Source organism: Saccoglossus kowalevskii, chromosome 6 (genome assembly GCF_978046115.1).
Source record: "Saccoglossus kowalevskii chromosome 6, keSacKowa6.1, whole genome shotgun sequence".
Taxonomy (NCBI): Eukaryota; Metazoa; Hemichordata; class Enteropneusta; family Harrimaniidae; genus Saccoglossus; species Saccoglossus kowalevskii.
The window spans coordinates 29,039,433-29,064,031 of record NC_140646.1 but is presented as its reverse complement, the minus strand read 5'-3'; the positions used below and the strand labels follow the sequence as shown (position 1 = coordinate 29,064,031).

Genomic DNA, 24,599 nt, shown 5'->3' with positions numbered 1-24,599 from the left:
TAATTAGTACTAAGTAGCCATTAACTTGCTTGTAATAAGTGATTTCATTTTCATCTTCAATTTGGTCTCCATGGTTACCCCCATAGCTACCAAGAAAGCTATAGTACTCTGTATAGGAAACTTAAACAGTAAACACAGTAATTCTGGAAGCGATTAAGCAACGCTCAAAAGCTCCTAATAAAAATCACAAATTATCTATGATATACTACGGCTAATCTTCAAACATTAAATCTCTGCTAATTATACTCATTACCACATAATTGGCTTTGACCTAATTCTTACTTTCCCTGTAGTTTTAACTGAAGTTCACACACACTAACCATAACACTAATTAACTGTCACTCTCACCAACTGATAGTGGGTTCTCAAATATCAATGAACACCAGCTGGTATACATACACTAACATGTACTAGCTATCATACCCTGGGTCTATTGACTTACAATACATACGCAGTTAGAACCTACTCTTAATTGTATGAAATCATTAAGTTCTAATTATTTCAATCGGTTACACTTTACATCTATACATTAGGAAATACCCAGAATTCATCCACAATAAACTTACTATGGAAGAAAGAGGTAGTTTTATATTAAATACGATGCCGGTCTTACCCACATCGGACACCAAGTTACCTACAGCGGACGTAGTAGTACAAACCACATGACACCACTCTCCGTGGATCACGCATGTGTTTCGGATAAATAGGCACAAACAAAGACGTGTCCTTTACGCTTATTCACATACACACCCGAAACTCATTGAACATCATATTGATTGCATGCGTAGCTCTGGTGTATTCAAGTTGCTTGGAATACGTAGTCTCCGAAAATTTCTCAAAATCCGATAACAGACTATAGTATCAGATGTCTACTACCATATCTTATAATCCAGATATAATACAATAGCCGATGCCCGGATTTGCTCGCCAAATCATTGTCGTCATAAGCAGAACGTTCATTTCTGCCTCAAATGTTTCCATAGCGACTACTGTTCAGATTAGTACGTTATCATCCCTTGTATTAATAAATTGAATCTCAATGGCACAATACGTTCAACAAACAACTGCACAAATACACAATACAATTATACAATTAATTCCGAGACACATGGCAGTTCTTAATTCTAACTTTATTGCATACATTCCACCTTCCAAACTAGAAGTAGAACTTCTTCAATATCATTCAGTTCACTCTACAGTATTTTAAAGATGTGATAAAGACTAACACATATATTTCTTAAATATTGTTTGATACTGTAGAACAAATCGGAATACGATTTTTATCCTAAACTAAAATTGTTGCGTTTGCAGGACACACACATTGCAGTATTCGTCAGATGACAAATAATTGTACGTACCAAAAAAACAAGAAGAGCATTTGCAGATCATGATAAATTATAGACAAAATCATGATGTATTCATCAACATACAGTATCAAACAACAATTATATACAAATTAATCGTCTACATTGCATCTTTAAATTCCTAAAACGTCTGGCTTTAATCTTGTAAACTTTCGACAGACTTCGAAGCAAAACCGATTCTGCCATAATCTTAATACTATCACCACCGCCACTAGCACTAGCACCACCACCACCACGTGTCTGTTTAGCTGACAGTATGCATACATACAAATATATAATCAAGCGTTTATTGTGTACATGTATATAGATGGAACTCAATACGTGTACAACAATTAAAGTTTCCCTACATCATTGTTTTCAAATAAATAGTTCATCTAGACAAGATTAATTTAATAATATAACCTGCGACGTAGGGGTGACACACCAAATAAGCTATAATATTATAAATAATATAAATAATATAAATTCATAAAATCACTTCATTTTAATATATAACCTTTATGACGATCTACTTCTTATAACTTAACTATGTAAAGCTCAAAACATAATGTATGTAAAATCCATTCACCAAGTAAACAATATACCAGTATGTAAATATTTTAATAATATGCTAATAATATGTAAATACATTAAAATATGTATTGTATTAGCAAAAATATATCGTCAGATCTACACGTAATCTTATTACACGATACCCCCTTGGCATTGATAACAATACTCGGCCCGTGGTATCATCAGTACCATCGTGGTATGTAAACATTTATAACGCTGGTCGTGACAATTTACATTTGAATTCATTGTTCAAATTGAAAACCAACCATTTAGTTACGACCTATTTAATAATAATATTCTTTCAGGGTAAACTGCTGTCGTCGCGTGAATATCGCGTGATTATTTATCCCAGTGTTCCATGATATCTAAAACTGTTCTGCTACTTCGTTTAGCCATTCAGACTTCACAGATTCCATAAAGAGGGTATTTTCACAAGTATTCATTGCATGTTATCCCACTATGTTCTAAGTTGACCTAAACTCTCCAGAAAAGTGAAAAACAAAACGTCTCCCAGGAAAAAATCAGGGTTTTCGCAGGTTGGTAGCATGGTAAACTTTCTTTCCAAGCATGGAACAAAGCAGTTTCATGGTTTCTACATTTTATCTAGCGATTTACACTATCAAAGTTACCATTTCTAAATTGAAAAAATTACAATTCTTTTTTTGGGTGCCCATAATTATACCAAAACGGGCTGTTTAAGTACATGCCACTACTTACATGAACTGTTAACTATGTTTGTGTCATGTATACTATTGAATGCCCTCATCCAGATTTGGTTTCGAGATACAGTTTGAAATTTAAGAGAATTACCAACAAAACGTTAAAACAAATAATGCCAATGAACATTGAGGTTCTGCGATTTAGCTTTGAAAAGAAAGGGAAGTGTTAACAATAACAAACTCGTTATTGTTTTTCGTTTTTTTCTTGCGTTCTACGTAAATCATATAAATTGATTTATAATCAATTCTATAAGTGGGATTAGTTGAAGGCACGATTTTGTTATGTTTTTTGATGGTATGTAAATTATAATACAAAGTAATTCTAAACCAATGATATACCTGCAAAGGGGCATTTAAATTATTTTAATGAGAAGTAGAAGAAGAGGCAACGACGAAGACGCGGTGAGAAACATAGAGAAACAGTTTCTGTAGATCTCACATGTGGATAGTCTACAGAATGTGTGCTCAAAATTCCACTTTGTCTTGCTGAAAAGGTAGTCTCTATGAATTTTAGACCAGCTTTCAAATAAATTGTTCTAATGACATAGAAACTTTCTACAAAAATGATGTATAATTGTAAAACGAAATCTAAATTAAAATATAAAAACATTTAATATATGGATTTTTCTTGTTCATAATCTTCGAAAAAATAACTTAATAATTTGTGAGATATAATGCAGGAACTCGCAGACTGTGATGATAGACAGACCGATATACAACCCTAGACTGCCTCCGACGTCACTTAATAAATCCGAACGCTGTAAAATAAGATAAAATTATCAAAGATATACAGAGATCGCAGTCGCCCTTGTTTTAATAATTTGAACTATACCACCCCTGTAATGTATTAAGAATATTACAGAGTTATAAAACAATTAACGACTTTCTAAATTGTGATTTGAACATAAGTGTGATATCACCCAGTGCACCCCGCTTACTGGTTGGCCGAGGAATATGATTGCCGAGGTGTATCTTGCGATGTACTGTCTGATTGGCAATAGACAATGCTATTGTGGGGTATGATTAATTGCCAGTGTTACGGTGTATCCCAGGTAGTCGCCAAATATATCGAGTATTGTATACTTACACCATATGCAGGAATCTCGGACACGTCTTGGTAGTTCAGCTCTTCAAAGTAGACCTCTAAGCGAACCAAGTTAGAGCTGAAATTGATTAAAATTCTCAGTCAATCAAAATGATACGTAACAGTAGTTTGACGAACATTACCAGTTACTATTTTCTCATAAGAGACCGTGTTCGTCCTTAGTCTTGTTTTGAACACAGTCCCTCTAGAGGGATTGTGATTTGAATAATTGCGCATTCGATCCGCTGTCTGTGGTTAGACTCGTACTTTGTCCCAGGCCGTTTAACACAAAGGTTCATGAAACAAAGTACAAGTCTAGCCTGTAATTTAAGCATACTAGCCACAGAGGGCGCACTCACCTGACAGCTTTTTCGTCGTTGATATTCCTCGTTTTGTCGTTAATACCATGGATGTTTTTGAGAAGGTGTTTCTAATGAAAACAGAAATATTAAAATAATATAAACAGATCAGTAGTGATTGATGCCCAGATGATTTGAGCGTTAAAAATACAAGCTATGTCAAGACGGCCGGTTAGCTCAGTTGGTTAGAGCGCGGTGCTAATAACGCTGAGGTCGTGGGTTCGATCCCCATATCGGCCACGTCTTCTTTTATTCCATTTTTTTGTAATTCAATTTAACGTTTGGATATTTTTGGTCTCCGCGAGAAAGAAATGCGTAATAATGATATATGAACATTTTATACTCACATGACCTTTTACAATCCAATTTACATAAGAGCTTCGTGTTATTGTTTTAAACCGTATAAAAAAAGAGCAGCACCTTATACAGAACTTATTTATATCACGTGTTCCTTTAACTATTCATCCCGCGTCTCACTCATAAAATGTCAACATATACTTACTAAATATCTGTCTGATGGCCACAGTGATTGCGACAGCGTTATTTCGTACCACTTTTCACTGAAAAGAAAACGTAGCATTGCGTTAAATTATATGCTCAATTGATTATAGTCGATGTTTATGACGTCAGCGAAGCTGCGTAGTTTCACTTTTAGCTTTGTTGATTCATGGTTGCTTCAAATGCCGTATTTGTAGTACACCAGAATCACGATGCAACAGTGGCGGATCCAGAGGGGGGCCAGGGGGGCCATGCCCCCCCCCCCCTCAACGCATGAAAATGCATCTGGATAACGCATAGCTTCTCTGCGATTTACGCTCCGTAAATTTTAAGCCAATACATTTTGCTGGATCAGCCCCTGCGATGCAGTGCGGATCATGGTACCGGGTTGTTGGCTATGCTTCCTTTCGACCGCGTCTAACACCGCTGCCATCATAGTTTGTAAAACTCGCATACATCTGCATACACGCGGGGACTTGTGTGCTACAATTATCCAAAGAGTGATAACACACATAATAGTTGAGGTTACCCGATTTGTGTGTTTGTATTCAAATTATGTCACATTGAAAGCCACCTGCGACCAGTCACGAATCATAATGGCATGCTTTGTATATCAAGTGGAAAGTAGACGTGGAGTGTTTTCGATTACATGATTTCAGGACTCGAAAAAAGTACCTATACAGTCCAAGCGACCGTATCTTGGGATGGGTTCGGGTGTTGTATTCATGCACGCCTAGTAAGCATGTACTCACTCGCATGACTGCTTGCAATCACATGGCAGGAGATCAGCTTTGTAAAAAAAGTACATCAATTGCTTACACACATCTGGAAATAAATAATAACAAACAAATAAAAAGTCATGACTTGTTCATAAAGAGTCTGTTTAGGACACATTTAGACTCGTATTTATTTATATGACGATAATTAAAATATGAAATGAAATTAATTTTATTAAACGGGGTGCGTTTTGGTACATTAAAATGTCGAGCGTGTTGAAAGTTGTTGGTTATTGTCATCTGTGTGCAATCAGGCTGCGAGATTTGCGTCGACAGGAAACCACAATGACCACAATGCATTGCGCTAACAACTTACGTGATATATACCTTACCTTGCGTCCGATTAAGCAGATGACATCTTGGTGCCTGAATGAGATGAGTATCAACACAGTGACAGTGTTTTAATATCTGATGCTGCAAGCAGGTTGACTCACACGCCTATATCAAAATAAAAAGCAATGAGGATAACTTTCAGTAGGTTTAAATAATTTGAAATTGTTTGAAAATGCATTCTGATTAAAAACAATATAATGTCATGATTTATCATAAAAAAGAGCAATAATGGAAACATTTTCACTCATGCGCATCGAATACCAGTTCGTATAGATACGTCAATGATGCGTGAGAATTGTATCGAACAAATACTGCGACATTTTCTGCAATACATATGTTCCTACCGAATAATTTATGAAACAGAATTATCTAAATATACTCAAAAATATTCGCCCTCATTGGCTCTTCAATTAAACTATGTCACACCAAGTGAGACTGGGTATACGTTTTATGTTTACGTCATAATTTTATTGCCAATCATTGTGTACGTAAAAAATGAGATGCATTATGGGATTCTCGCAATTCACTTGGTGTTCTACTGAGTATTTGTGGGATTTTTTTTTCAATTATCAGATTATATTCATACATACACATATACATAATTAAACATTTTTCTTAAATCGCATTTGAAGACATAAAGAACCAGTCGTTATTATTGAACATAATGCGTCGGGGACACAATTCTTTAAAACATGTTTATGTTGCCCTTACAATTTGTTATACACAGGTCTGGGCCGGTGACTACTAGTATGCTAGAATCAGAAACAAGAAACCAGCCTTGACAACAATTTCCTGGATTATGGGGGACACAGATGAAAACATCTTTCCAACCCACAGCTCAACCAGGTTGCATATAATGTATGATGGTGATGATAATGCAAACCATGCTAACCCAGGCAATATTGTTACACAGAGACCATAGACTCTAATTTCCAGAAATAGCATTTTTCAAACTTTTTAAATCTTACCAATTTCGTATACTTGAAATCGTTTCCATACATGGAATCAAACTCGGCATTCTGTGTGCAGTTTCCATAGGGATGTGGTTTACGATGAATAACGTTCTGGAATATAATGAACGCTGCTGGTAATATCGAATACATCGATAAACATATGGGAATGAGAACAGTACTGGTAATGCCAAAACGAAAATAAGTATATGGAGGTGTCAACGAAATGCGGCAAGGTACATGCGGAGTACCGCAATGATATTGCTATAATAGGCTCTGAATCACGCAAGTTTATCAAAACTCCAATTATATCATTTCAGTTGACGTGCAATTTGGAGTCATATACAGAAAATAAGTACCATTTTATTTCGGGTTCATACCTTTGATTTAAATAATGTCTTGATTTCAATGTCTTAAGATCTTACATTCTATACTAAGCTGTATGTAAATATACCAAACATTTAATCTGTACGAAGTTGAATGTTGATCTCAGTGTATGGTTAATATCAACATAATTTACCTCTCTTATGCCGATAGATGATATAGATCCAGGTCTTATCGTGACTCCTTCATCCTCAGGGAATGCCGGGACGAAGAGAGGTTGAATAGCCACACGTACCCCAGAATCACGACCATAAATGCTAATGTATTCGTATTGCTCGGTGAACAGAGTCAATTTCAAACCTGTCATTAAAGATAGAAAGCGTTTGTGAATAATATTCAGTTAAATGGTGCGCAAATCATTACCATTTAGATTGCATTTTAATTTTGTAAATATGTAAAACATGTTTATTCGGCACTGCAGTTCTCATTACTCATCCACAATATCAACATACCTCACAAAATTGAGAATTCGACATTAAAGGGTTTATTCAATGAAATGACCAGGTTCTGAACAACCCTCATGGAAAGCTGCACGTAGACAGTTAATACATACATGCATATACATACATTAATTAAAAGTAATACTTGCAACCCTCAAAGTTTAAATTTAACTGAAACAAATTATAAATACAATATACAGGGATTTCATTATTCGAAAAATTGATCTTAATTAATAACTTCGATAGAACCGAAAATAAGTGGTGGGTGTACATTACAGGAATGTTTTATGTTTTCAGCTCATGCTGTACGTTAATCTCAGCTATACCTACCATATTTTGCACCTGTTCTGCTAGCATACCGGCCTGTTGAGTTTCTACCATGATTAAATTGAAAGCAATTGCCATATTTGTCGTCCTGGATTGTAATGAAGTCACTAAAGAATTGAAAAAAAAAATATTGTCAATACATAGAGTGCCAGTTTGAAAACAAAAAAACGAGAATCAAATATGCCACTATAATGTAGTATTATATAATTTTGACTCCTACTTTCGAAATAGCCCGTTTTTTGAAACAGTTACGTTAATGGCTTTTATATTTATTATTGTTGAAAACCAACTTTGAGCTTCTTATACTCGCATATATGGTATTTTTAAAACGTTTACATTTGTGACTTGCATGTTTGGCATTGTTATACTTCATATGTTAGAAATATGTTTCATTTTTGACGTTTGCCATTTCTTTAAATACCAAGTTACGTGGGACTTAATTTTTTTACTCGCACGTTTTGCATTTTGAGATTATTTGAAACGTAACATTGTGGCACGCTTGACATGTTTGAACCCATAATTGAAGCTCTGGCGTTCAAAAATGTGAACATGTATTTAAAAATAAAAAAATATGAATCTTAGTGTGTTGTTAACAAATTCCCGCTGTGCAATTGAAAAATAAAAAAAAATGGGAAACCAGACTCTCTTGGTGATGGGTGAACTTGAACCATATAGGAGTAGCGGATACAAATAAAACACATACTTCATATCACAGCTTTTCTGATCAAATGTACACTGCAAGATGAAATCATCGAATTGATGACCCAAGTGTGCAATTTCTTCAGTAGACAACTTCAGGACGTCTTCCATGTCGCTGTAGTCAGGGCTGGAGCTGAAAGTCTGAAATCCAGACCAATCCGGTGGATTTTCACCTTTCACGCGATCGAATCCATGATCCGAAAAAAAGTTATTTTTGAAATCTTCATAAATGTTTTCGTCGTCTGTTAATATCAGATAGGGAATATTCCATCCCTGGGGAAACAAATTCACGCTTCCCTCTGAAAAAACATATTTGTACATGTTTAGTTACAAATAACATGCACAGTTAGTCGACTGAATATCTCATTCTTTTTATCTTCGTTGTGCTACATTAATTTCGATGTCATGATGGATGTATGACATTCTCTAAGCACCCTCAACCACGCCACCGACAGCAGTAAGCGGTCGGGGCTTGGAAGAATGGGCGTTAGCTGAATTTATTGCGAGTATTAAAGGTGTTGCAAACGTTATTCAATATGTGCATTGACACATAATAAGTTCTCATCACTGCAAAATATGTTATCGAACAAAGTATCAGTCGCAGTTTATATTCTGCTCTCGGCAGAGATTGTGTAAGTAAGTAAACAATAGAGACAGTGAGTTTTCTTTGTTTAGCATCACACAAAAACTAACATGAACATTTATCTGTAAATCGAGAAGGTTACCTTGGTATCTGTACATGCATTGTTCTGGCACCTCGTCAGTAGAATCATCACAGTCAACAACACCATTGCATTCGCCATATAGATGTATGCATTGACCAGATGCACAGGCAAACTCACTCTCCGTGCAATTAAGTGGAGCTAATTACAATGATATATAAATATATAAATTAAAGTTACACTCCGAGTTTAATCATATAGCAGTATTGGTGTCATAGAGACTATGACATGATATGTCTGATTCGTTCAATATAATAAACTTTCAATTTTTCAGATTTCCAGCGCAACCGCACGTTGGCGATCGTTTCGGCTTCCTATTTGTCTGTGTTTAAATTACATTCGCCAGCGCTCTACAATAGTATTCCGAAGTGCATGGATTCACATAACTCACTTCAGTAGTTTCGCGTCCAGGCGAATCATAAGTTTATTTGAGTTGAATGGCGTTATTGAAAAACTAAAGTGAAGGAATGAAGTGAATAACCTGGTGGATCTGGAGCAGCAGTTGATGGGGTTGATTTCGTCGTTGCTTCATTTGAATCACAGTTAATTTCATCGCTCCCATCTGAACAGTCATCAAATGTGTCACATACGGCTGATATCGGGAGGCATTCTAGAAAATCCGCACAGCAAAACAAATCAATATCCGATTCCAATTCCGATGCTGATGATACTGACGTTGACGAAGAATCTAAAAATGTGGATCAATGTGTTTAATCCAATATTATTCTACTTATCAATAACATACATATATGCAAGTGTACTATTAGTAAAAACGTGTTGTCTGAAAGGGATCCAGGGAGAATCGTTGTATTATTTATATACGAGAATGTGAGGCACCAAATTTTGGTGAAAATCACGAATCAGGAGTTTAAATTCATCGAAAAACCCACTCATTGAAGCAAATTTCCAAGGAAAACCCACCCTAAATTGATTATACAGTTTTGCAGCATCAGAAAACCTGGTTAAATCGATATGGCATTACCCACATTACTAGTATATCCACACAACTTTGGATTCTAAAATTGTCAAACAAGGACCTGTTACCCATTTTAAAACATAATTTATGGACCCCATGGTTGCTAGGTGACTAGTGAACCCCGGAAGTGTGCGTTTACTTAAAGTCTTCGCGTATTTCACAAATTAAACTGCCTCGCTTTCAATACACACTACCGTGATTGTGACTGACACATTTTGGGTCATCGTTTTCATCAGAAAACCTCTAACTTTTTTCACATTCCACATCCTACTACTAGACTATGCTTTACAATGTTGGTGGAACTATATTTACAGGAATAAACAAATGGCTCAAATGACTGCCGGGAGTAAGCCAATGTAAGCCATTGTGTTGACGGTGCATTTAGTTTTACTTGATCTCACTATGCAGATTTATTTTTGTAAGCCGCCATTTGGTTTCTTTCGTACTGACTGCCCGTGAAATGAAACATGCATATGAATGTACGGAATAATACAATGAACAATATGAAAACGTGGGATTGTGGGTAATTCGAACCTCGGTCAAAGAAGACATTGTTGGCATGTACATGGATTTAGAAGACATTGCCTTACCTCGTAAATGACAGTTTTCTGCCAGTTCATCAGTACCATCTACACAGTCTAGGAAGTCATCACATATCCATCCACTGACAATACAATAACCGTCACCACACTCAAATCCAGAGCCGCATCCAGCTGTTAAGTCAATGTATGCATTAGCATATGCTATAATAGTAATTTCAATAAAACACTATCTTCCATGACCATGGAGTGGAGAATAATTGAGAGGAATGTGGTGACGATAAGGGGTGAGACAATTTCTACTCTAAATTGCTGTCGGCGCAAAATATTCCAAATACAAATGCACTTACAAGCACAATTCCTATACACAGACAGTGCACTGAACTACACACTCATGTACTTGGAAGGTCTACACTAGTACAAACCTAGTATAACTGTATCAATGATACGAATTTAATTTAGAATATGCAATTACTTGTAAATGTGGTACCATAAAACGTGTTACACGTGTATTAATATATTAATTATGCAAGTCAAGAGGGCAATAGGATTTACAAACAATTTATTTGATTGAAATTATAATGTTCATAATACATTTGATTCGCAATGAACGAGAGTATTCAAGTTTAATATCTAAAATGTGAATTATGGTACAAATGGTAGTGGAGATATGGTGATTATAGAAATAATACTCATTGATACTTACTGCAGTTTGCTTCGTCCGTGCCGTCTATACAGTCATCCCAATTATCACATACCCAAAAATCAGGAATACAATTGTTGGTATCACACAGAAATTCACTTTGACCACAAGTTCCTGAAATTGCAAATATAAATGCTGCATAGTACGGCAGAGAATATAAATCATCAAAAATATCTCTGGTATATTAATACAAAAACAGTAAAAACAAATAAAACAGTAAGCATGTATCATAACATAATTTCATTATATATGTGTATATTGCACATAATTGTCGAGGAACTGTGAATTGTGTCACGGTTGCTAAAAGTTCCTCTCGTAACCATGACTGTGTGTGCATTGATATAAACAGAATCGTTTCCCGAATCTGAAAAAAAATAGCTTGAATGCAAAACTATCTACCAATCGTAAATACGCAACTAAACAGTGAAGTCTCAGTTCAAATTAAAGGGCGGCAGTCGTCGTGCCGCGTCCTGTTCGATATGAGACTCATAGCGACGTATACAACGCATGTAAAATGCATTGTCTATTTACATGAAATTCGAACACGCGTTGCGCGGCGACCACTGCGCTTTAATCAGGTTATTGTCATGAATTTGTTTTTGCGTATCTGTTGACCGACTTTATTAGCTGATTATTAGCGAATTGCTGTGTTATGTCTGTCATCGTGTAGGCCTATTTGAAGTTTTGGACGGAACTTGGCTCAGTGATTTGGAACTAATTACCAGATAACCGCCGCTTTTTAGACTACTCATTCTGACAGTTTATATTCATAGTTATTAATGTAGTGAACGATTAATCAAAAGATATGACGTATTCAGTGCTTAGTGTGATTGGCTTTATGATTGAAGGTTACGCCCTAGAGTCTTTTTACTGCATTGTAATTGGTCAGAGTTTTGAAAATGAATAAAGAGAGTTTGAGTTGGTCTTGACGAATACTCCAGAACAGACGCAGTAGAGAGAGTGCAGTCGAGAGTCCAGTCCTGGGGCGAGCCTTGAGGCAGTCCAGTCTTGGGCGAGTCTTGGTTCAGCCTTGTGATAGCCTTGGGGATTTTTTCCCCAGGGCGCTGTGTCTTATAAAGTGCTCGATTGACCGACTAAGACGAGAGTTGAAACGTATTTCGTTGTGTGTGCCTTATTTGACTGTAAAGTATAAGTGACTTCCCCGATCCCGTACCTCAAGGGGACGAGATAGAGAGACGAGACGAGTTTCCCCCCTGACAAGTGTGGAGAACCCAGAGAGAAAAGAGATTTACCCCTGATATTATAACGAGCAATCATACGAAGGAAGTACAATGTACATTGTTTTACAAACCATTGTATCCCACAATTCAATACGCACATCAGCACCATGATGAAGGCGACCGAACCAGCAAAATAGTGACCGAAAATGACATCGGCGCTGGACAATTTAAAACGAGTCACATGATTACAAGTATACAATTTTACATTCAATACGTTACCATCTGTTCCATCGCCAGTTCCAGTGCCACAATTCGCCTCGTCGGTGGAATCTCCACAGTCACTGAAACCATCACACACCCAGTACTCTGGTATGCAATTTGTTGCATCGCATAGAAATTCAAATGACGTGCAAATAACAAGCGCTGTGAACAAATGATAATAAATCACAAGAAATATATATTCGCGTTACCATTTTTCTGTAGTGAGTCCCGGTGACAAAAAATGAAGAAGAATTGAAAATATATGCTGTACATATATTTATGACTAAATGGTCTCTCTCGAAGATTTGGATTCCGGAAAACAGTATACGGGGTTAATGAAATTCTTGGAAGATTGATGGTATTTAAATTCAGGTGTAAAACGTATCCGTGGCAAAATAGCGTTAACTCACGAAAAACAAATAGGGGCGTAAGTGTGGTATATACCTGTTGCGTCCGTATCACAATCTTTTTCGTCACTTCGATCAGCGCAATCAGCGAATGAATCACATTTCCAGCTTGAGGGTATACATTTGTCTTCGTCACATGACAGACCCTGACAATCAGTAGGGTTGTACTTATCTATGGACAGACAACACAAAATATCAATATAGCATATTGTCGCCAGAGGGCGCAATTCGAACTCAACGTTAAATATTAAACCACCTGTTAACCGTCTGGATTAACGAGATTGTTATTGAGCGACGCTTTTTGTGACATCTAACATAAAACGGTTAGACTTATAACTTTTAAATTTGTTTGGGGGATTGCGATGGAAAATCCTATGGAGAGAGAGCTTTCATGTACAATATGCATGGAGTTGTACAACGAACCTCTTCTTTTGCCATGTGCTCACACGTTCTGTCGAAAATGTTTGGAAGATTTGATAGCGAAATCCAATGGATTTGCCGCCACAGCTACAAGCACATGCCACGGCGACGATGGTGGTGATTGTAGACCAGAGGCCGACGAACCGTGCGATGTACCAACAGATTCTAAAGATTCAGATGGAATTGTTATAAACTGTCCGACTTGTAGACGGGAAGTTATACTGCGCAGTGAGACGGGACTAAATGGACTGGTCCGTAACTTCCTTCTTGATAGTATCGTTAGCCGATACAAACAACAAGAAACGTCCATAGTACGGCAGACATGTGAAATATGTGATGATAAGCCTGCTATAACAAAGTGTGTCCAGTGTCAAGTCACATACTGTGACCTCTGTAGAAATATGTGTCACCCAAACAAAGGTGTATTTAACACCCATCAGCTGGTACCGCTATCTCATGATGGTCCTGTACAACGCACGTATGGCATCCAGCCATTACAGTGTTTTGTACACAATGGCGAAGGGTTAAAACTGTACTGCGATGACTGTCGAATACCGATATGTTTCATATGTGAGCGATTTGGGGAGCATAAAGGACACCATGTCCGTGAGGCACATAGCGCTTTTAAGACTATCAAGGTATACAGAGATTGTATAAATGAATAAACACGTCATGGAAATGACGGCTCCGATTATTACAACCCGACAAGTGGTTCATTTCATTACACAATGATCGTGACGATAATTGATAATATCAATGATAGATAAGTGGCATGAATTATATCGTGTATTTATGTAAAAAGTGCTATTTATTTTAAATCACCTTCGCCATATCATTCCAGTGTTTATACTAACTGTTAGATCACGTATGCAAAACGTTATGCAATCGAGTCATCAAAAAATGTCATTATATCCACAGGAACAGATGAGCGATAACGTGGCTACAATGATTGGACTGCAGAGCGATATTGACGATTTCCTCATAGCTCTGTCAAATGGACGAGATTCGATTCAGGTGAGTTGCTCTTCTAACGTAACGTAAATTTAAATTTCCATTTTACAGTCTACAGAAAGAACTTATTTAAGAAATTACCACCTGTGTGTTTTTGTAGGAAGATGCAGCCAGTCTGAAAGAACAAGTGTCGAATTCTTGTCAGCGCCTCCACGCGACGATAAACCAAAAAGAGCAGGAGATGCATGAGGTCATCGTAAAGGACATGACTAATAAACTGTATGAAATCCAACAAAAGATGACGATGTGTCAAGATAAACAGCGCCGCCTATCGGGGTTGGTACAGTTCGCCCAAGTAGTTCTCGAAAACAACAATGAAACGTCAATATTTCTTACGGTAAAATACTAATGTTAATAACACAACCACAATGAATAATGTATACGGTGAACACTGGCATCTTGTTCATTTAACGACTATTCCATTTTCCTTGTCGTTGCAACGTAAACATATAGAATAGTTGCTAAATTGGAACTCCCTCGAAATATGCACATGTAATTATGTTAAACAATTATACTAAAGTTATAACAGACATTAACAATTATGTTTTATTACAGTCGGCTGCGTCTCTGGATGACAGGTAAGGTTCGCAGCAATTTTATTTCATATATAGCATGAAACAAATTGGATTTTTTAATGAAATCTCTTGGGAAACCCACGAATTAATATCCCGTAATTTCGTAGAAGAGATACAGATATATTACCTTCGACTGTACACTGGTGCTATAGGGTGACTATGATGTCACTTGTCACGTCATTTCCGGTTAATTACTGATAATACATAGTGTAACTGTCACGTTTAATTTAAGCTATTTTTCACGTATAATCACCATATATATAACTGACCAATCGTATTCGTATTTAAATTTCCTCGCATATGTTTGCATACTAGACTAACATCGGAGTTGTCAAACAGTCCAAATCTCCAACTTAACGAGGCCTTCTTGACCTTTGACCACATCATAATCGATGTCAAATCAGCAATACGAGGGATTAAAAAAATGCAAGCAAGAAAAATTACAGGTAACAAAGTTAAAAACAGTCTAGCAGTTGTTTGACATTGAAAACTGTATCGTGGTTAGTGAAAGCCTCGACTTTCTGAAGAATGATCGGAATGCATAGAAATTATATTCAATATAAGAAAATAATTCAATTTGAATAGACAATTATAATTAAATTTAATATGTTGAATAATAACATTCGTTTGCTTTAGAACCCAAAGTTCCCATCATCACGAAGACAGAAATTATGAACCGAAATGGTGTTATGTTATCTGTCAACCATGAACCCTGTGACGTCAAATGGTATGACGTGGCTTATCAACCAATTAACGGTCAATGGATGACAATGAGATGGGAAGTTATGGCAGACCAATCAGGGGCGAGTTTAGAAGATCATATCCATCTTGGCAATCTTGATTACGACTGTGAATACTATTTCTGTGTGTGTATGACCAATGTAGCTGGCACCTCACCGTGGTCACAAACTGTTGCAGTGAAAACTAAAACAGTAGGTAAGAAAAAGTTACTTGAACATATATGGGATTCTGTTGACTTCTACATTTGAAACTCCAATTTGGTCATTGCTGATTAGCATTTTTTTTTCGTTTTTAGCAACTGAATTCATTTTAAACAAAGAGACAGCACATCCGGCGTTGCTCTTATCGGAAGATGGTAAAACTGTCAAAAGAAGGGAAGATTACATCCACAAAAAAATGAAAGTAAGCGAGAAAATACAACTAGGAATGAGGTTCGTACGAAACGTGCATTGCATTCTGGGTGATGTGATATTATCTGACGACGCGCATTACTGGGAAGTGGAGGCCAGCCAATCGGGTGCAACGTCATACGCCATTGGCGTTGCTATGGCAGACTGTCACAGAAACCAACAACTTGGAACAAATAAGTCGTCATGGTGCCTTGAAATAATGGGCATCACTGCCCGTGGCTATCACAATGACAGGTGTACAAGGATTAAACACAACTTAGAGTGCAATTCAACGCGTCGATTTGGCATTTTGTTGGACTATCAGCGGAGAGCACTGGAATTTTTCTATAAAGAAAAACTACTGCTTTCTTATGCAGTAGATGCCAAAGTTACTGACTTGTGCCCAGCCTTTGACCTTACTAACTCCAGCGCTAAGCTGAGCATTATTACGGGACTGAAAATCCCAGAATTCTTAAACACGTAGTTGTATGCCTACAGTAAAAAAATAATAAAACTGCCCGTAAATGCCAATTGTTATTATTCGTGGGCTATAGGGGGAATAAAACATAATAACAAATAATTGTGTAATGTGAGTACATACGGTGTGTGTGGTTGTGTTTGTCATGTACGCCTGGTAGTTTCTAATGCTATACAGACCCAGCCTTGCGTACCATTGCACTTACTAAATAGATTCTTAGCAGGTGGCGACATACTGGCATATATTAAAGAGAGGTCACGGTTTCAGATTGTATTATGACGAGTGGTAGGGGCAATTAATTCACGTGTCTCAGGTCGGTATCCATAATTTGAGAGCAACCACCCATCCCACATGTACCGTTAAAATAACTAAAATAAGTGTCGTGCCGCGTTCAGTGATATAGTAGTATATAATTACTTGGTTACCATGTTGTCAACATACACACACATATAACACAGTTGTAATTTAGAAACTTGCAAGCATAACATTAAAGTAATTGATATAGTTATTGTTACAACAGTGACGTCAGAACAAATCTAATTAGCTGAACAGAATGTATTGTCAACACGCACGTTGTTTTGACGTCGCCATCGAATCACACAGTCTCTTATATAAAAAGTACAAAACGCTTCACCCAACGATGATTGGCAGTTGTACGGGACAACCTCCAGAACTTCTCCTTATTTCCACAGGTAACAATAGCGATGGTTTGACCCCATCGACATGACAATAGCAAGTGGTTTGAAACCAATAATAGGAAACACTGGAATTGGTATTGTCTGCATTTCGTCAATAGTATGGATCTAGGCCATAATAGCCCTTTGTATTCCGTTATATGATGTTTCCCCGGTTCGTACACGGTGGTTAAATACACTCTATAACTTGGCGCTGATTTTAGAGTTTATTTCCACTCCAGCTACATATTTACTGCTCTGTTAGTGAACTGAGCCTTTTTTCAGTTGTCACCTACACATTCAACAAAAAATGGGCGATTCACTGGAACGAGAACTATCGTGTGCAGTGTGCATGGAGCTTTATACAGACCCACTCTTGTTGCCTTGTGCGCACAGTTTTTGTCGAAGCTGTTTGCCCGATGTTCTGAAGCGCAACTCCAATCAGAAATCTGGACACTCACGTCTCGTCTGCCCGTCATGTCGCTTTACAGTGGAACTGGATAAAAGAGGGATAGACGGTCTACCCAGGAACTTTTTACTAGACAATATAATTGAAAGGTACAAGGAAGAAAAGTCGACAGACGGGAGGCCAGTCAAGGTTAAAGGTGTCGCGTGTGACGTCTGTGCTGACAGTGGGGGTGCTAAGGCCAGTAAAACATGTATACAGTGCGGCGTATCCTACTGTGACCGGTGTTTACGCACGTATCACCCGAGTAAAGGTGTGTTTTCCAAACACAAACTGGTGAAAGCTACCCGTAACCCAAAGCGCAAGGACGTGTACTGTCCCGAACATGACGACGAGCTCATTAAGATGTACTGCGTGCAGTGCAAGACACCGGTCTGCTATCTGTGTGATAGATTTGGGGGTCATAAAGGTCACCAGGTAGCGGAATTAAAGACGTCATACAAACTCATGAAGGTACTAGTATATGATTTAGAGTGCTTTTTAAACTTTGCAAATAAATCCCCGGAAGATAAACACATACTAGGGAGTACTAATATGATAGTAAATGCCGCATTGTAATTTATGTAAAATGTCCAATCATAAAATATCTATTTATTTCATTCAATTCTGTGAGTGTGTAGCAACAACACCATTATACAATGCTGTTTTCTGTATTTGGGCACAGGTGCATATAACAACAATCATATCGCGAGCCGGGTATGGCGTCACGGCTGAGAAAAAGTCAATATAATTTGCATGCAAATGCAATAGGCCAATGCTAGCATGGCGAATGATCATACAACTATACATACAATATATTGATTAACATGTAATTGTCAATGTTCATTTTATAGGAGACACTTAGTAGTAACTTGGCTCAGCTTGTATCTAAGATGGCGAATGTTAACGAATTTATAATAACGCTAGAAAGAAAAGGTGAATCTATACAGGTATATAGCACAACATGAATATATCAATGTCATATAACAGTATTACGGATATATATCAGAAGAAAACAAATAATAATTCAGGCAGCGTCGCACAAACATATAGAAATTATCTATGCAGTACCCCCTCAAAGATTAAGATGGGGTATACTTTGTTTAATTCAAAATTGATTTCTGTGTTTTACCACAGACCAATGCAGCTGTAATGCATCAAAGAATATCAGAAGAATTTGCAGTGATTAAAGCCATGCTGGAACAGAGGGAGAGAGTTATGCACACAAAGATATCTGAAGAAACGGCGAGGAAACTATTATTATTAAAGCAACAGAATATGGCCTGTCAAGATAAACTGCATAACACGGCGGGATTGATACAATACACCAGAGAAGTGTTGAAAGAGGAGGTACCCGCTGCGCTGCTATTGGTAAATTTAGTATCCTTGCTATGATTATACAAATGACAAACAATGAAGGGTCATTGACCGCAACCTCTTGTTGTAATTACCAATCATTGTGATTACCGATGTTTTGCTGAATTAATGTTCATTATGGATCATACTGACTGATTTATTTTGAGGGGCGTGTTCTAGCAGTGGTCATTTTCCTTTTTTCTTATTGTACGTTTTTTGATCATAACCAATAAGGCTGTGTTGCATGAATTATGTATACACATGGCGTACATGAGGGAACTAAAGAATTCTTTAGTTTTGATTTAATTTAATTTTGGTTACTGACAAAGCAGTTAAGCCGACGTTAGTTTAACCAAGGTACGTACACCCATCTTTACTGATTTTGTTCCAGAAATTAAAATTGTTTTTTTTTGTTCATTTCAACAGACGGGAGCATCATTGGACGACAGGTAATGCATAATGCAATTGTGTTAAAAAAAGTTTTATAATTAAACATGTTAATTAAATTTCTTTAAGTTATTTCTATTAAAATTAAATCGTACTACGACTGTCGGAATAGAACATGTTTATCTACTCACATGTAAATATAATATACTACAATAACATCACACATCAACTTACTGATATGTTTAACTTTTAAGTATTTATTTTGTTCTGCTAGGTTGAATTGTGCGATAGATTCGTGTCCCCAGCTTCAGCCGAACACAGCGGATGATTTTAGTCACGTGATCCTCAATTTAGAGTATGAGAAACAAATTATACAAAAAATGGACTTACTAACCATAAAAGGTAATACAGTGGCCCCTCGCTAAGTCGCGGGTGTCGGGATCCAAGCAAAAACCGCGACTTATCGAGGGCCGCGACTTACCGAGGGACCTCGTGAAAGAGGGAGATCGTGCATTGAAAAACATATAAAAAGCGCATATAAACCCTCGGTTTAGCTAATTGATGTATCATCATATGTGTCAGGCAGTATTCCAATAAAATCATGATTATGTTTGCTGTAAACATTGCGTTGATTATTTTGTTTGTGTCCGATATTATGTGGGTCGCTTGCTGTTGCTTGCGACTTCGACGGTAACAGCTTCCAAAATAAACCAGTTTCATCGCAATTATAAACTTGTTCGTCAAAATAACCACCTTCATAGATAATTTCTCTCAGTTTTTCGGGAAAAGTTCTGACAGCGTCCATGTTCACAGATCGAGCTTGGATTGAGACTGCGTGTGTCGATAGCGTGTCCTCTTTGCCATCGCAAGAACCACCCTGAAGTGGCCTCAAATTCAAAGTCGTCATATCTGAGTTGTGTGCTTTGCATTGGGTGATGGGACCAGATAGTGGAGTTCTGTCAGACCGTTCTTGAAGAAACGTAAACAGCTTTATCGGTGTCATCATTGTCGGACACTTTCGCATGTTTTTCTGTTCAGTCCCGCCTCTTGGTCAACTTTGAAAACAAATTTACTTTTCATTTTTTACCCACCCACGAATAGTGGGCTCAACCACGGCTAGATCACGTGCAACCCATAACTTGGTTTCACCTCTACTTGACACGGTCGATCGCCGTGAGTTTATGGCGTACGAACAGGCTGGATAGTTTTTGCTTTGACATGCTGCTCAATTGAGAAATAGAGATCAGAATTCTATGAATTCAACTCATTGTAGCGAGTTTTTTTAGAGGTATACCAAATGGGACCGGGCAAGAAGTATGTACGGTCACTACTCGACACCCCTGTTGACACCTTGAGTAAGGCCGCCGTCACCCATTTCGTCTCAGCAATTGACGGACAGTAGGTGTTAAGTTGTCTCTTTAACGGTTAGTTAAAAACACTATGCCACGAAACATTAGTCTTTGTACTTCAAAACTGCTGTCAAAACACAAGAGAAATTTTGGGAGCCATCCAAGTACCCGCGACTTAGCCGAATCGCGACTTACCGAGGCGCGACTTAGCGAGGGGCCACTGTATTTGTATATTAGTAAATTTACCAGAATTCGAAATTAATGACAAATAATAATAAATAAATATTCCACTTTAAAATATGCACGGACTTTTAATACTGAAATCACGTATGAGTAAGCGATCTATTATTTATTTAAACAAAATTATACGTTTTTAATACCTTTAAGTCGAAATATGATTAATGAAATATGTTTTCTGTCACGGGCTGCTATTAGCTCCTGAGAAGCCACGGATGGGAGGACACATTGAAGTACGGAACACCGTACATCTATCAATAAAACACGCACCATGTATCGTCGACTCTTATGATATGGGTGTCTGTAGGAGTGGTGGATTGTGGGATTACTTCAAGATAGAATGTGGTAAAGGCGATGAAAGGGAAACGGACGAATACCGCTTAGTCAAAGAAGACTTGGCATTTGATTCGGAGTATTTCTTTAAAGCACGTGTTCGGAATAAAGCTGGTGCCTCTGGATGGAGTAATGTATTTCCTGCAAGGACAGGACCACAAGGTACCATAAGTCAAGTCTTACTCGATTCTCACCTTCCTCCACCCAATCCTATTTTGGTATATATATTCGGTGCAATCATCACTGTGTTTCAATTATATTCTTACTGCCATGATGTAAACAGATAGGTGCATTTATTTATATATTGTCATCACTGGCGGATAAAGAAATTTGGTAACTATGGGCGGGGTAAAGCGTGCTACTACTATTGAATCTCCTCATCACATGGCCGAAGAGATTGTTTGGGCCTGGCGCGCCTCCCCCTAAATCCGCATAGTCATACAAAAATATAACTAGTATCACTTGACAACAGTTTCAACACACAATAAAGATCGTGAATTTATTTTCTTGGTTGATCTCACACCCAGTAACACAATATACGCGTTGGATTTAAATTTAAATTTAAAGCGGGAGAGTCGTCACCTGCGCATGCGCCAGCTGGCCATAGCGTGTCATTGTTTACAAACAAGCGTCTACCCATGAGCCTTTGCATTTTTAGCGTGTGTTGTTATCGTCGCATGGGACTCAATTCCCGCGCGTGCGCAGGTGACAACCCTCCCGCTTTAAATACTGTATTTTGTCCCACAGCTATGACATTTCGACTTGATCCGGAGACAGCTCATGAAGATCTGGTTATCATAAGTGCAGGACGATCTGTCATATATCAGCCCAGGCCACGTGGATTTTGGGTTATGCAAGAAGAAGGGAAAGCCAGTACGGGTCGGTTTCATGGACGGGCGTTATCCGTTCTGGCAGATGTAGTCCTAGCAACAGGTGTCCATTACTGGGAGGTCACCACTCAGGTTGCAGAAAAGCAGCATGGGGAAAGCCTTTCACACTATACGGATCGTGATGCATCAGTCTATCGTGGAGATATTGCAATAGGACTTGCTAAACAGAATTGCAACAGAGATCTTTGTCTAGGTAGCGACGGCTCATCATGGGCGCTGAGACTTCCGTCAAATGGTGGAAACTGGTATGTAGCCCACAAGAATAAACAACACGTTATCAGCGCTGCGTCAGCAATTGATAGCTGCCCACGCTCCCAGTTTCCTGCTGGCCTACACGTTGGAATTCTAGTAGATTTCACCCACCATAAGCTAAGATTTTATGACTGCAATCGTAAGATACTGCTTTATTCGTGTGATCAAATTTCAAAGGAGAAGAGACTTTGTCCAGCTCTGGAAATCAGCGATAGTTCTTATCAATTGAATCTTAGAACTGGAACCGGCATACCTGATTATGCCAATTCTAAGTGAAAATGTAAACTATTGTGGGGAGTAAGAAAAACTTTATAAATGTCCGCAACTTACACTCATTCAACTAATATTTGTAAGCAATTACAAGGACTAAATATTTACTGATTAAAATGAATGTAATGAATATCAAGTGTATTTGGTGGCGTTGTTGTATAATTATATAACTGAAGATAATTTATGCATTATCATGCAGATAGTATATATTCTTCAGTTCTTGGCTATCTATTTTTTTAAACATTCCAAATAGGGAAAGCATTTGAACTTTTTAACGCTTCCATATGGTGTTTTACGGACGGGTAAATTTTATTGTTTTTGGTGCCAGATGTATAATTATAATATAGTATACATAAAAGTATTATCGATATTTAGCCATATGTATAAGATAATGATATTGTAAAATATATGAGTATACAATTTTATTTTATTCATATAAATCCATGTATCTACTATTTGGATACGGGATTCCAAATTAACTTTAATCCTAAACCAACGTACCACGCAGAAACCATGTTTTCTAAATGTGATATGAAGCAAATTCAATATAGTATATAGTAATACTGTGACTGACATGGGTTGGTATAACTTACCGCACTCGTCTTCGTCAGTGCCATCCGTGCAGTCTAAATTACCATCACAGAATTTATCTTTCCCGATACATCCACCTTTACTTTTACATTTGAATTCCCTGGATTTACATTCTGTTGAATAGAACATGTATATTCTTTTATACTACCATGGCCAACCTCCAAATAAAGTATTAACAAATTTAGGTATACTTACCGCAGTCATCCTCGTCTGATCCGTCATAGCAATCTTTATTCCTGTCACATACAAAGCCTTCATCGATACAAATGCCCTTATCACCACCAGCAGTGCATTTAAACTGATTATCGCCACAGTCACCTGTAAAAAGTGACAGTTATAAAAGTACGCGATGAGAATGTAAGGTACACTAAAACAGAGAAAACTGGAGTAACTCATAGCTACGATAATTACTGAAGACAATATTTTTCAATAAAATATCATACAACGATCCAGTAACGTGTTACTGGATGGTTGTATGAGATGTTATCACAACGTTGTACAATTATGGCTTTGAAATATCTACATGCTACATAGTGATAGTTGAAATGAGGAATATATTTACATAATTTAGGTACATACCATAGGTACAATTTGCTTCATCGCTCATGTCCTGGCAATTGTTTACACCATCACACACCAGATACAGTTTTACGCATAAAACACTGTTGTCACATTCAAAATCACTCTGCAAACAGGGAACTGTAAGAATAATATAAAGTAGTATATCCCTTCCACATTAATATTATACTAGGTTTCATAGTTATTACAATAAAATGGGTTTTCTGATCATGAGAAAGAGAAAGCATAATAGTGGTTTGATGGCTGGTTTCGTTAGCAATGATACGTATATACTGACCATAATACGGGTTGACTATGTCATCATCCACAATCAAGATGTCTTTGTAAGTAGATTCAATGATTGCTGAT

General features: G+C 37.4%; 4 protein-coding genes, 2 long non-coding RNA genes and 1 other non-coding gene across 7 annotated transcripts; 5 read left to right on the top strand and 2 right to left on the bottom strand.

Moving 5' to 3' along the window:
- Positions 1-1,115: 1,115 nt before the first annotated feature.
- On the bottom strand, positions 1,116-12,993 carry LOC100372922 (uncharacterized). The gene is made up of 15 exons (XM_085500649.1): positions 12,881-12,993; positions 11,429-11,601; positions 10,774-10,896; positions 9,689-9,895; positions 9,211-9,348; positions 8,490-8,784; positions 7,790-7,893; positions 7,156-7,319; positions 6,654-6,749; positions 5,685-5,790; positions 5,329-5,401; positions 4,581-4,638; positions 4,079-4,149; positions 3,723-3,798; positions 1,116-3,393 (listed from the first exon to the last, which is right to left on the bottom strand). The coding sequence occupies exons 1-15, from the start codon at positions 12,991-12,993 to the stop codon at positions 3,268-3,270; spliced, it is 1,923 nt and encodes a 640-aa protein (XP_085356775.1). The 3' UTR covers positions 1,116-3,267.
- Positions 4,245-4,318, top strand: TRNAI-AAU (transfer RNA isoleucine (anticodon AAU)). The gene has a single exon. It is a non-coding gene; the product is annotated as a tRNA-Ile (tRNA).
- Positions 12,994-13,317: 324 nt separating the features above from the next.
- Positions 13,318-23,976, bottom strand: LOC146742215 (uncharacterized). The gene is made up of 3 exons (XR_014929835.1): positions 23,868-23,976; positions 23,675-23,785; positions 13,318-13,446 (listed from the first exon to the last, which is right to left on the bottom strand). It is a non-coding gene; the product is annotated as an uncharacterized LOC146742215 (long non-coding RNA).
- LOC144355066 (E3 ubiquitin-protein ligase TRIM9-like) lies at positions 13,637-14,931 on the top strand (the record flags this gene model as incomplete). Its single annotated transcript, XM_078010464.2, has 3 exons — positions 13,637-14,332; positions 14,613-14,708; positions 14,806-14,931. Coding segments are annotated over exons 1-3 (918 nt in total), but the record flags the coding sequence as incomplete, so codon positions are not given.
- On the top strand, positions 14,962-15,720 carry LOC144355063 (uncharacterized). The gene is made up of 3 exons (XR_013421113.1): positions 14,962-15,042; positions 15,261-15,283; positions 15,596-15,720. It is a non-coding gene; the product is annotated as an uncharacterized LOC144355063 (long non-coding RNA).
- Positions 15,952-16,990, top strand: LOC144355065 (fibronectin type III and SPRY domain-containing protein 2-like). The gene is made up of 2 exons (XM_078010463.2): positions 15,952-16,216; positions 16,317-16,990. Exons 1-2 carry the CDS (start codon positions 15,952-15,954, stop codon positions 16,892-16,894), a joined length of 843 nt encoding a protein of 280 aa, XP_077866589.2. The 3' UTR covers positions 16,895-16,990.
- On the top strand, positions 17,703-23,211 carry LOC102809378 (E3 ubiquitin-protein ligase Midline-1-like). Its single transcript, XM_006818208.3, has 7 exons — positions 17,703-18,481; positions 18,862-18,957; positions 19,145-19,378; positions 19,790-19,812; positions 20,025-20,152; positions 21,535-21,831; positions 22,417-23,211. Exons 1-7 carry the CDS (start codon positions 17,873-17,875, stop codon positions 23,085-23,087), a joined length of 2,058 nt encoding a protein of 685 aa, XP_006818271.3. The 5' UTR covers positions 17,703-17,872; the 3' UTR covers positions 23,088-23,211.
- Positions 23,977-24,599: the final 623 nt, after the last annotated feature.

What these genes read in the sequence shown, in the direction of transcription:
- LOC100372922 (XM_085500649.1), bottom strand. Translation starts at nt 12,993, where the DNA reads ATGCAACAAATTGCATACCAGAGTACTGGGTGTGTGATGGTTTCAGTG. An exon ending in CAGAACAGGTGCAAAATATG is followed by an intron (nt 7,320 to 7,789) that starts GTAGGTATAGCT and finishes CTTTAATGACAG; the next exon opens with GTTTGAAATTGACTCTGTTC. An exon ending in GATTGCAAGCAGTCATGCGA is followed by an intron (nt 4,639 to 5,328) that starts GTGAGTACATGC and finishes TTTTCTTTTCAG; the next exon opens with TGAAAAGTGGTACGAAATAA.
- LOC144355065 (XM_078010463.2), top strand. Translation starts at nt 15,952, where the DNA reads ATGAACCGAAATGGTGTTATGTTATCTGTCAACCATGAACCCTGTGAC. An exon ending in AGTGAAAACTAAAACAGTAG is followed by an intron (nt 16,217 to 16,316) that starts GTAAGAAAAAGT and finishes TTTCGTTTTTAG; the next exon opens with CAACTGAATTCATTTTAAAC.
- LOC102809378 (XM_006818208.3), top strand. Translation starts at nt 17,873, where the DNA reads ATGGGCGATTCACTGGAACGAGAACTATCGTGTGCAGTGTGCATGGAG. An exon ending in GAAAAGGTGAATCTATACAG is followed by an intron (nt 18,958 to 19,144) that starts GTATATAGCACA and finishes GTTTTACCACAG; the next exon opens with ACCAATGCAGCTGTAATGCA. An exon ending in TACCCGCTGCGCTGCTATTG is followed by an intron (nt 19,379 to 19,789) that starts GTAAATTTAGTA and finishes TCATTTCAACAG; the next exon opens with ACGGGAGCATCATTGGACGA.